This window comes from Coregonus clupeaformis, unplaced genomic scaffold (genome assembly GCF_020615455.1).
Source record: "Coregonus clupeaformis isolate EN_2021a unplaced genomic scaffold, ASM2061545v1 scaf1433, whole genome shotgun sequence".
In the NCBI taxonomy this organism is placed as follows: Eukaryota; Metazoa; Chordata; class Actinopteri; order Salmoniformes; family Salmonidae; genus Coregonus; species Coregonus clupeaformis.
The window spans coordinates 65001-77865 of NW_025534887.1; the positions used below are offsets into that span (position 1 = coordinate 65001).

The window sequence follows — 12865 nt, forward strand, 5'->3', positions numbered from 1 at the left end:
CGCTTCTGCTTCTCTCTACCACTTAGCAATGATCTCAGCATATTGCTGGGTGATAACACACACACACGCGCACACACACACCCTCATTCATTCAATTCATGCACTCGCTAGAGTAGCTGAGCCATCAGGGATGATGTAATGCTTTTGTCAGTGCTTCCTGTTTCCTCCTCCCGTAAGTAAACTTCCTGCTGACTCCTTAAACACTTCCCTCTTTCCTCACTAGTCCAATCAGATCATCTAGCGTGTGTATAGGGGTTAAGTATCTGTGACCATGTTTCCCTAACCCTTGTCTAACCCACGTCCCTCCTCTGTCTCCCTGTATCTGTGACCACGTTTCCCTAACCCTTGTCTAACCCACGTCCCTCCTCTGTCTCCCTGTATCTGTGACCATGTTTCCCTAACCCTTGTCTAACCCACGTCCCTCCTCTGTCTCCCTGTATCTGTGACCATGTTTCCCTAACCCTTGTCTAACCCACGTCCCTCCTCTGTCTCCCTGTATCTGTGACCATGTTTCCCTAACCCTTGTCTAACCCACGTCCCTCCTCTGTCTCTCTGTATCTGTGACCATGTTTCCCTAACCCTTGTCTAACCCACGTCCCTCCTCTGTCTCCCTGTATCTGTGACCATGTTTCCCTAACCCTTGTCTAACCCACGTCCCTCCTCTGTCTCCCTGTATCTGTGACCATGTTTCCCTAACCCTTGTCTAACCCACGTCCCTCCTCTGTCTCCCTGTATCTGTGACCATGTTTCCCTAACCCTTGTCTAACCCACGTCCCTCCTCTGTCTCCCTGTATCTGTGACCATGTTTCCCTAACCCTTGTCTAACCCACGTCCCTCCTCTGTCTCCCTGTATCTGTGACCATGTTTCCCTAACCCTTGTCTAACCCACGTCCCTCCTCTGTCTCCCTGTATCTGTGACCATGTTTCCCTAACCCTTGTCTAACCCACGTCCCTCCTCTGTCTCCCTGTATCTGTGACCATGTTTCCCTAACCCTTGTCTAACCCACGTCCCTCCTCTGTCTCCCTGTATCCTCCCCCTAGCTTCCCTAACTTTGACCTGGAGGAGTCAGGTCAGTGCCAGGGGGACTGGCTGCTCCTAGGCCCCACCTGGAGAGAGGAGTACCGGGTGTGTGGCTCCCTCCTCCCCCCTCCTTTCATCTCCTCCAGGGGAAGAGTCTGGCTCCACTTCCACTCCCAGGCCAACAGCTCGGGACTGGCTCAAGGGTTCAGGCTGTCTTATATCAGAGGTGAGAGAGACTTCCTGGATAAATACAAGTTAAATGAATTAATAAAGTGGGAGGGAAGAGAGTGCGCCTGTTTTGTGCCCTGGAGTGTGTTTGACGCATTTCTGCGTAAAACCTGTATTTTGCGGATTAAAGCCTGTTGTTCTGTGATTTACCCTCCTGCGCCTGACTTCTTCAACACCACCTCATCACAAGAGGAGAGGAGAGGAAAGGAGCACTTTGCAAAGCTTGTCCTATTTTACCCCAGGACAGCGTGTTACAAATCAATAAGCAGCAATTGAGTGCGTTAGTAAAGCTGTCTGACATTGAGCTGTATTGGCAGAAGACATTGATGAGAGTCGCACTTTCCCCAAAAACACCACAGGTAGTTTGTTGTTTGGGGTTATTTTTGTTGGGTGTTTTTTTTTTTTTTTTTTGGGGGGTAGATCAGCTTAATATTGCAGATAGATTGTATCTTCTATCAATGTAATTGTCTGCATCACTTCCAATCGCCCATGCCTGTTGTCTGGACCTATGGCAGTCTCTATGGGGGTGCCACAGGGTTCAATTCTTGGGCCGACACTTTTCTCCGTGTATATCAATGATGTCGCTCTTGCTGCTGGTGACTCTCAGATCCACCTCTACGCAGACGACACCATTTTGTATACATCTGGCCCTTCATTGGACACTGTGTTAACAAACCTCCAAACGAGCTTCAATGCCATACAACAATCCTTCAGTAGCCTCCAACTGCTCTTAAACACTAGTAAAACTAAATGCATGCTTTTCAATCGAACGCTGCTGGCACCCGCCCACCCGACTAGAATCACCACTCTCGACGGGTCTGACCTAGAGTATGTGGACAACTACAAATACCTAGGTGTCTGGTTAGACTGTAAACTCAACTTCCAGACTCACATAAAGAATCTCCAATCCAAAGTTAAATCTAGAATCGGCTTCCTATTTCGCAACAAAGCCTCCTTCACTCATGCTGCCAAACATGCCCTCGTAAAACTGACTATCCTACCGATCCTTGACTTCGGCGATGTCATTTACAAAATAGCCTCCAACACTCTACTCAGCAAATTGGATGTAGTCTATCACAGTGCCATCCGTTTTGTCTCCAAAGACCCATACACTACCCACCACTGTGACCTGTACGCTCTTGTTGGCTGGTCCTCACTACATGTTCGTCGTCAAACCCACTGGCTCCAGGCCATCTATAAATCACTGCTAGGCAAATCCCCGCCTTATCTTAGCTCATTGGTCACCATAGCAGCACCCACCCGTAGTCTGCGCTCCAGCAGGTATATCTCACTGGTCATTCCCAAAGCCAACACCTCCTTTGGCCGCCATTCCTTCCAGTTCTCTGCTGCCAATGACTGGAACGAATTGCAAAAATCTCTGAAGCTGGAGACTCTTATCTCCCTCAATAACTTTAAGCATCAGTTGTCAGAGCACCTTACCGATCACTGCACCTGTACACAGCCCATCTGAAATTAGCCCACCCAACTACCTCATCCCTATATTGTTATTTATTTTGCTCTTTTGCACCCCAGTATCTCTATTTGCACATAATCTCTTGCACATCTAGCATTCCAGTGTTAATACTATTGTAATTATTCTGCACTATAGCCTATTTATTGCCTTACCTCCATAACTTGCTACATTTGCACACACTGTATATATATTTTCTGTTGTATTTTTGACTTTATGTTTTTTACCCCATATGTAACTCTGTGTTGTTTTTATTGCACTGCTTTGCTTTATCTTGGCCAGGTCGCAGTTGTAAATGAGAACCTGTTCTCAACTGGCTTACCTGGTTAAATAAAGGTGAAATAAAAATAAAAAAAATGTTTTTTTTTATATACAGTCATGGCCAAAATTGTTGGCACCCCTGAAATTTTTCCAGAAAATGAAGTATTTCTCACAGAAAAGTATTGAAATTACACATGTTTTGCTATGCACATGTTTATTTCCTTTGTGTGTATTGGAATAACACAAAAAAACAGGAAAAAAGCAAATTTGACATAATTTCACACAAAACTAAAAAAATGGGCCGGACAAAGTTATTGGCACCCTTTCAAAATTGTGGATAAATAAGTTTGTTCCAAGCATGTGATGCTCCTTTAAACTCACCTGGGGCAAGTAACAGGTGTGGGCAATCTAAAAATCACACCTGAAAGCAGATAAAAAGGAGAGAAGTTGACTCAGTCTTTGCATTGTGTTTCTGTGTGTGCCACACTAAGCATGGAGAACAGAAAGAGGAAAAGAGAACTGTCTGAGGACTTGAGAACCAAAATTGTGGAAAAATATCAATAATCTCAAGGTTACAAGTCCATCTCCAGAGATCTAGATGTTCCTTTGTCCACAGTGCGCAACATGATCAAGAAGTTTGCAACCCATGGCACTGTAGCTAATCTCCCTGGACGTGGACGGAAGAGAAAAATTGATGAAAGGTTGCAACGCAGGATAGTCCGGATGGTGGATAAGCAGCCCCAAACAAGTTCCAAAGAAATTCAAGCTGTCCTGCAGGCTCAGGGTGCATCAGTGTCAGCGCGAACTATACGTCGAAATTTGAATGAAATGAAACGCTATGGCAGGAGACCCAGGAGGACCCCACTGCTGACACAGAGACATAAAAAAGCAAGACTACAGTTTGCCAAAATGTACATGAGTAAGCCAAATTCCTTCTGGGAGAACGTCTTATGGACAGATGAGACCAAGATAGAGCTTTTGGTAAAGCACATCGTTCTACTGTTTACCGAAAATGTAATGAAGCCTTCAAAGAAAAGAACACAGTACCTACAGTCAAATATGGTGGAGGTTCAAAGATGTTTTGGGGTTGTTTTGCTGCCTCTGGCACTGGGTGCCTTGACTTTGTGCAAGGCATCATGAAATCTGAGGATTACCAAAGGATTTTGGGTCGCAATGTAGGGCCCAGTGTCAGAAAGCTGGGTTTGCGTCCGAGATCATGGGTCTTCCAGCAGGACAATGACCCCAAACATACTTCAAAAAGCACCCAGAAATGGATGGCAACAAAGCGCTGGAGAGTTCTGAAGTGGCCAGCAATGAGTCCAGATCTTAATCCCATTGAACACCTGTGGAGAGATCTTAAAATTGCTGTTGGGAAAAGGCACCCATCCAATATGAGAGACCTGGAGCAGTTTGCAAAAGAAGAGTGGTCCAAAATTCCGGGTGAGAGGTGTAAGAAGCTTATTGATGGTTATAGGAAGCGACTGATTTCAGTTATTTTTTCCAAAGGGTGTGCAACTAAATATTAAGTTAAGGGTGCCAATCATTTTGTCCGGCCCATTTTTTGAGTTTTGTGTGAAATTATGTCAAATTTGCTTTTTTCCTGTTTTTTTTGTGTTATTCCAATACACACAAAGGAAATAAACATGTGCATAGCAAAACATGTGTAATTTCAATACTTTTCTGTGAGAAATACTTCATTTTCTGGAAAAATTTCAGGGGTGCCAACAATTTTGGCCATGACTGTATATATACTCCCCTTTATTACTTTTCAACCCCACCATCCTTTCCCTACTTGGGGTAAATTAGTGAACAACAATGCCCAGGCCTCTACTTCCAGCTTATACTTACTATCTACACCTTATGGACACAGTTAATTTTACAATAATTATATTATATATATATAATTTTTTTTTTGCTCCTGAACTTCTTGTACTCTCAACCTCTCTGAACATTTTCATGATGTCCATCCGGTTTGCTTCTATATGCCATATCTTTCTAACTGTGCTCTTTCCCAAAAGCTCCCAACATACAACCTATATACTTATGATGGACACAGTATGCTTACATTATTAGCTATCTTTGTTACTATTTGTTGTTATTTGTTATTAGTCCCATCCTTCAACTCTATTCAATACCTCCCATCTATCTCTTAACACCATCCATATAGGATTTCTATTTGCCATATATATTTCAACCGTACTGTGATGTTTTACAAAAGTTCTGAACCTTTCTATTCTCATTTGCTTCTACAGATTGTGAATTAAAAATATTTTTTTTGCTAAAAGTATTATTATATTATTGATCGATTGACTATGACTTTTCAGATCACCCAGTAATGCTATCTGCAAGGTTAGCTCCAGGTAAATATTGCAATCCTTTAGCCATTCCTGGACCTGTGTCCAAAAACAAGCTACAAATGGACAGAACCAAAACAAATGATCTAATGATTCTGTCTCTTCACAGCAAAATCTGCAGAGCTGGGAAGATTGTATCCCCCATATAAATAACATTCTATTGGTAGCAAGAATATTATATAATAATATAAATTGAAAGATTCACATTTTTGAATCCGGTGTCGTTTTGCGTATCAATTCATAAACACTATGCCATGGGATCGGTACGTCAAAAATCTCTTCCCAACTATTTTGCAATCTATATGGGACGGCTGTCAATCCTTTGGTCCTTAAATGAAACTGATATACTTTTTTATTTATCACAGTTTTCCTTAACCAATTATGTTCTTTAATGAAAGGCCGACAGACAATTTCCTTACTTTCTCCCCCTTCCACTTTCCTCTTCCACTTTTGCGGTAATGCTGCAATTATTTGGTTGTAATTTTGGGTAGAGCAGACATTTCCATATGTTTTTGTTAGCTGCATGTGCGACATAACTCCACCAGTCCTACCGATGATATCATTTACGAAGATTATACCTTTTTTAAACATTCTGTCAAAAAATAAAGGTTTTTTGTCAATTAGTATATTTGAATTTAACCAAGTAAAAGTATTTAGTCAGCCACCAATTGTGCAAGTTCTCCCACTTAAAAAGATGAGAGAGGCCTGTAATTTGCATCATAGGTACACGTCAACTATGACAGACAAAATGAGCAAAGAAAATCCAGAAAATCACATTGTAGGATTTTTTATGAATTTATTTGCAAATTATGGTGGAAAATAAGTATTTGGTCAATAACAAAAGTTTCTCAATACTTTGTTATATACCCTTTGTTGGCAATGACACAGGTCAAACGTTTTCTGTAATTCTTCACAAGGTTTTCACACACTGTTGCTGGTATTTTGGCCCATTCCTCCATGCAGATCTCCTCTAGAGCAGTGATGTTTTGGGGCTGTCGCTGGGCAACACAGACTTTCAACTCCCTCCAAAGATTTTCTATGGGGTTGAGATCTGGAGACTGACTAGGCCACTCCAGGACCTTGAAATGCTTCTTACGAAGCCACTCCTTCGTTGCCCGGGCGGTGTGTTTGGGATCATTGTCATGCTGAAAGACCCAGCCACGTTTCATCTTCAATGCCCTTGCTGATGGAAGGAGGTTTTCACTCAAAATCTCACAATACATGGCCCCATTCATTCTTTCCTTTACACGGATCAGTCGTCCTGGTCCCTTTGCAGAAAAACAGCCCCAAAGCATGATGTTTCCACCCCCATGCTTCACAGTAGGTATGGTGTTCTTTGGATGCAACTCAGCATTCTTTGTCCTCCAAACACGACGAGTTGAGTTTTTACCAAAAAGTTCTATTTTGGTTTCATCTGACCATATGACATTCTCCCAATCCTCTTCTGGATCATCCAAATGCACTCTAGCAAACTTCAGACGGGCCTGGACATGTACTGGCTTAAGCAGGGGGACACGTCTGGCACTGCAGGATTTGAGTCCCTGGCGGCGTAGTGTGTTACTGATGGTAGGCTTTGTTACTTTGGTCCCAGCTCTCTGCAGGTCATTCACTAGGTCCCCCCGTGTGGTTCTGGGATTTTTGCTCACCGTTCTTGTGATCATTTTGACCCCACGGGGTGAGATCTTGCATGGAGCCCCAGATCGAGGGAGATTATCAGTGGTCTTGTATGTCTTCCATTTCCTAATAATTGCTCCCACAGTTGATTTCTTCAAACCAAGCTGCTTACCTATTGCAGATTCAGTCTTCCCAGCCTGGTGCAGTTCTACAATTTTGTTTCTGGTGTCCTTTGACAGCTCTTTGGTCTTGGCCATAGTGGAGTTTGGAGTGTGACTGTTTGAGGTTGTGGACAGGTGTCTTTTATACTGATAACAAGTTCAAACAGGTGCCATTAATACAGGTAACGAGTGGAGGACAGAGGAGCCTCTTAAAGAAGAAGTTACAGGTCTGTGAGAGCCAGAAATCTTGCTTGTTTGTAGGTGAGCAAATACTTATTTTCCACCATAATTTGCAAATAAATTCATTAAATATCCTACAATGTGATTTTCTGGGGTTTATATATAAATGCCTGGAGCATTTCCCATATTTGTCTGTCATAGTTGACGTGTACCTATGATTAAAATTACAGGCCTCTCTCATATTTTTAAGGTAGAACTTGCACAATTGGTGGTTTTTCCCCACTGTATGCTTAAAGTACTTTGTTTCTTCCTTCAAAATATCATTTGGTGAATTATGGGTGACTCCGTCAATTGTAACCAGTTTCATTAAGTTCTTTTTGGTAGCATTCCTATGTTGAAGATTGAAAATAATTTTGTGCATTTTTCCCCATATTCCATCCAGTTTGCTTTATTTTTATAATATATTACACTTGATCTTTCTTGAATAAGTTTCTCCATTTCTTTTTGTTTTTCCTTTATTCTGAGCCTCTATGTTACAGTTTTTATTGCCATCTATCTGTTCTGTTAGACTTTCTATTTCCTTTATTAGTATAAACTCTTGACCTAAATTGCTTTTGTTTTCGAGATGAGTACTGAATTGCATGGCCTCTAAAGGCACATTTAAAGGTGTCCCATACAATAAGGGGATTCGCTGTACCTATGTTATGTTGGAAAAAGTCAGTTATAAATTCCTTTGTTCTAATTATAAATAAATTATCATCCAATAGGCTTTGATTAAATTTCCAATATCCTCGCCCATGTGGAAATTCAGTAAGAGTAATGTATATGCCTATTATATGATGGTCCGACCGCATTCTGTCCCCTATCAACACTTTTTTTTACTTTTGGTGCCAACGAGAATGAGATACGAAAGAAGTCAAGACGACTTGCTTGATTGAGTCTCCGCCATGTATATCTCATTAGATCAGGATATTTAAGCCTCCATATATCTACTAGTTCTAATGTATCCATGACATTCACAATTTCCTTAAGAGCATGTGGGTGATTGTTTGTGGTGTGATTTCCTTTACGGTCCATTGAGCTATTTAAAACAGTATTATAATCCCCCACCATAATAATATTGTCTTGAATTGCATGCAGGGTTGATCATTTATTATATATATTGTCAAAGAATTGTGGATCATCATTATTTGGTCCGTAAAGGTTAATGAGCCATATCTGTTTATGGTCCAATAACATATTTAAAATAATCCATCTACCTTGCGTATCTATTTGGACAATTTGCACATTAGGATCGAAATTACTATTAATTAATATCATCACCCCTTTTGAATTTCTTTGCCCATGGGAGAAGTATATTTCCCCCCCCAAAAAAAATCTTTTTTCCACGCTACTTCATCTCGAATTGTTGAATGAGTTTCCTGTATACAATAGATATTATATTCCTTCTCTTTGAGCCATGTAAATATTGTTCTTCTTTTGTTATTATCTGCTAAGCCATTACAATTATAACTGGCTATACTTATTTCACCATACACCATAATGAGATACAAGTTTCAAGTCTATTTATCATTATATATGTTTGTAAATTTACCAATAAAAAATACCGTAATGATTGAGTGTCCATATAGCTGTACCGTGATATTTGCATTGCTACGGAGTAACCCTTCAATTGTTCTCCACTAATTCCCCCGCTAAAGCCCCTCCCCATCCCAAGTTAAGCCGTCATCCCAGTGATCAGCATCCCACCCACGTCCCTCCGTATCCCTAAGGCCCCGAGAGGCCAGGACCCATCCATCGAAAACAGCACACAGTGCCACCCACAAAACATAAGCAGATTAACCGCCAAAAGCATTTCCAATGGTTTCACCTCTATATATATATCTATATAACTATTTTAAAAAAATTATGCATATCCTATTTTCCATCATTATCAATTAATATGCGTAATAATGTCGGCAGTTCACGCGTAGGATTCTAACATATAACCCGGATTGCCATTGTATTACATTTAATTCATTGACAAGCAATTATTATCCGAGCAAATAATTCCCGTGGTCCATCCCATACCCCCCCCCCTCCCCCCCAACATCCCCACTCCCCCACAACAGATGCCAGACAAGCACACACGCACATACTCACATACTCCAACACACTCAACCCCCCTCCTCCACAATCCACCATAAAATCAGATACTCAACGGCTGTTATATCCCAGAGCCCAACTCAAGAAAGGACCTGATTTACGAGTGCACATACATTTACAGCTGATTGAGAAAGCATGCAGATTGAGCAGAAATTGATAACAATGTGAGATTTGATTAATCTACTTAATCTATGTAAAGTCCTAGGTGATGGAGATCAGATCCACCCTCTTCACCTGAGACACAAACACTCTGATCCCCTGTTGTAACCATTTTCCCAAGCATCTCCGTGCGGTCAGACCTTTGATTATTTTGTGCCACCTGGGCCACAATGATAAACCCCCTCTCTGATTGTCCGAGTGTGACCCCCTCCCCATGGGTTACTGCAGCCAGTGTTGCCAGCACTGCCACTACCTGGGTGGGGGTACCCCACCGGAATCCCCACCGGCTAGGTAAAAGGTCATCAAGGTTCTCATTAGCAGCTTTGAGAATTTCCTTGTATATTATGCTCTCCCATCAGGGGGCTCTGGCTTTGTAGGACCAACCCTGCCAGGCTTGCTCAGAATCTTGAGGGGGCGGTGCTGCTCAAGTAGGTCTCTGACCGCTATTTATTTCTCTGTTTAGGCTGCATACTCACAGCAGGTCCATAAAAGAGATGGGAACTTCTCTTTGGTGCATGGGTCGCTCAGGTGGGTGTCCAGGTTATAGGGTTGGGGATCTTCCCATCATGATAGGACAATAAAGATTAGATGTATACTATATTTAAACATGTATATCCCTCATCTACACAACATTGAATGCTCTCTCTCACTACCCCTGCTCATAGACCCCCTGTCGGCTATGCAACCATTATCCCATTACGCACCCGCATCCACATCTGCCGCAAGGGAGAAAGGACGCCAGAGGGAACACAGGACCAACCACAACAACCATCCGCCAAAACAACAACCTCCCGCCAAAAAAGCCATGTTCTAATTATTTGTGTTTAAAGATGTATTATTCAGCTTGTTATGTCGTTTTATCCTTTTATAAAATACTATACTTACTATAAATATTATTTAATATTACAATCCCTATCATTGCTAGTATCGGGTGCTCCAATATTCGACTCCTCTATTACAACTTTTAGAATAGCCATGGAGTAGTCTTTGTGTCTCTGAACATTTGGTTGTCAATATATAGTTTATCCACCACGAGTGCAACACGTTTCCCTTTTAATCTGTTTTCCTTGAAGATTGGATACAGAACTTTGCGCCTTTCTACAATCTCCCTCGGGAACTGATCATTCATGCCTATTTTCGTGCCAGCAAGTCTTTTTCCTAGGCTTTTCACCATAGCTTTATCTTTAAAAAAAAGAAGCAAATTTGGCAACGATTGGGCGCTCATATTTCTGTCCTCTTTTTCCGAAATGGTGTACACGTTCGAGTTGGATTTTATCGACAGCCTCGAGTGGGATTTGTAGCGCTGTATGCAGGAAGTCCTTCATAATATTCTCTGTTATTTCTCCCTCTTTTTCCTGAATACCCGTAAGTACTAGATTTTCCCTCATCGATCTAGTTTGGATGTCTAGTAAGGCTTCTCTCAGAAGGTTGTTCTCCTTTTTTAGTTCCCTAACGTCCGTTTCCATTTTAGAGACTGTCACTTTTAATTCTTTGTTTTCTTTCTCCATTACCAAAGCTTTTTCGTCACTCATTTGAAGACTCGCTTTCAACTCTTTTACGTCTTTACTGACCAATTCTTGGGTAGTTGGGTAGTTTGTTGTTGGGGGTGGTTTGTTGTTGGGTGGTTTGTTGTTGGGTAGTTTGTTGTTGGGGGTGGTTTGTTGTTGGGTGGTTTGTTGATGGGTGGTTTGTTGTTGGGTAGTTTGTTGTTGGGTGGTTTGTTGTTGGGTGGTTTGTTGTTGGGTGGTTTGTTGTTGGGTGGTTTGTTGATGGGTGGTTTGTTGTTGGGTGGTTTGTTGTTGGGTGGTTTGTTGTTGGGTGGTTTGTTGATGGGTGGTTTGTTGATGGGTGGTTTGTTGATTGGGTGGTTTGTTGGGGGTAGTTTGTTGTTGGGTGGTTTGTTGTTGGGTGGTTTGTTGTTGGGGGTAGTTTGTTGTTGGGTGGTTTGTTGTTGGGTGGTTTGTTGTTGGGGTAGTTTGTTGTTGGGTGGTTTGTTGTTGGGTGGTTTGTTGATGTGTGGTTTGTTGTTGGGTGGTTTGTTGTTGGGTGGTTTGTTGATGGGTGGTTTGTTGGGGGTAGTTTGTTGTTGGGTGGTTTGTTGGGGGTAGTTTGTTGTTGGGTGGTTTGTTGTTGGGTGGTTTGTTGTTGGGGTAGTTTGTTGTTGGGGGTAGTTTGTTGTTGGGTGGTTTGTTGGGGGTAGTTTGTTGTTGGGTGGTTTGTTGTTGGGTGGTTTGTTGTTGGGGGTAGTTTGTTGGGGGTAGTTTGTTGTTGGGTGGTTTGTTGTTGGGTGGTTTGTTGTTGGGGGTAGTTTGTTGTTGGGTAGTTTGTTGTTGGGGGTAGTTTGTTGTTGGGTGGTTTGTTGTTGGGTGGTTTGTTGTTGGGGGTAGTTTGTTGTTGGGGGTAGTTTGTTGTTGGGTGGTTTGTTGTTGGGTGGTTTGTTGTTGGGTGGTTTGTTGTTGGGTGGTTTGTTGTTGGGTGGTTTGTTGTTGGGGTAGTTTGTTGGGGGTAGTTTGTTGTTGGGTGGTTTGTTGTTGGGTGGTTTGTTGTTGGGGTAGTTTGTTGTTGGGTGGTTTGTTGTTGGGTGGTTTGTTGTTGGGGTAGTTTGTTGGGGGTAGTTTGTTGTTGGGTGGTTTGTTGTTGGGGTGGTTTGTTGTTGGGTGGTTTGTTGTAGGTTGGTTTGTTGTTGGGGTAGTTTGTTGGGGGTAGTTTGTTGTTGGGTGGTTTGTTGTTGGGGTGGTTTGTTGTTGGGTGGTTTGTTGTTGGGTGGTTTGTTGTTGGGTGGTTTGTTGTTGGGGTAGTTTGTTGGGGGTGGTTTGTTGTTGGGTGGTTTGTTGTTGGGTGGTTTGTTGTTGGGGGTAGTTTGTTGTTGGGTGGTTTGTTGTTGGGTGGTTTGTTGTTGGGGTAGTTTGTTGTTGGGTGGTTTGTTGTTGGGGTGGTTTGTTGTTGGGTGGTTTGTTGTTGGGTGGTTTGTTGTTGGGGTAGTTTGTTGGGGGTAGTTTGTTGTTGGGTGGTTTGTTGTTGGGTGGTTTGTTGTTGGGGTGGTTTGTTGTTGGGTGGTTTGTTGTTGGGGTGGTTTGTTGTTGGGTGGTTTGTTGTTGGGGTGGTTTGTTGTTGGGTGGTTTGTTGTTGGGTGGTTTGTTGTTGGGTGGTTTGTTGTTGGGGTGGTTTGTTGTTGGGGTGGTTTGTTGTTGGGTGGTTTGTTGTTGGGGTGGTTTGTTGTTGGGTGGTTTGTTGTTGGGTGGTTTGTTGTTGGGGTGGTTTGTTGTTGGGT

General features: G+C 42.3%; 1 protein-coding gene across 1 annotated transcript in view; it reads left to right on the top strand.

The window, feature by feature from the left end:
• Positions 1-12865, top strand: part of lrp3 (low density lipoprotein receptor-related protein 3) — a 79220-nt gene that overhangs the window by 32615 nt on the left and 33740 nt on the right. Inside the window, exon 3 of the mRNA XM_045218197.1 lies at positions 1042-1247. Coding sequence (XP_045074132.1) covers positions 1042-1247 — 206 coding nt within the window. The remainder of the gene's footprint in view (positions 1-1041; positions 1248-12865) is intronic.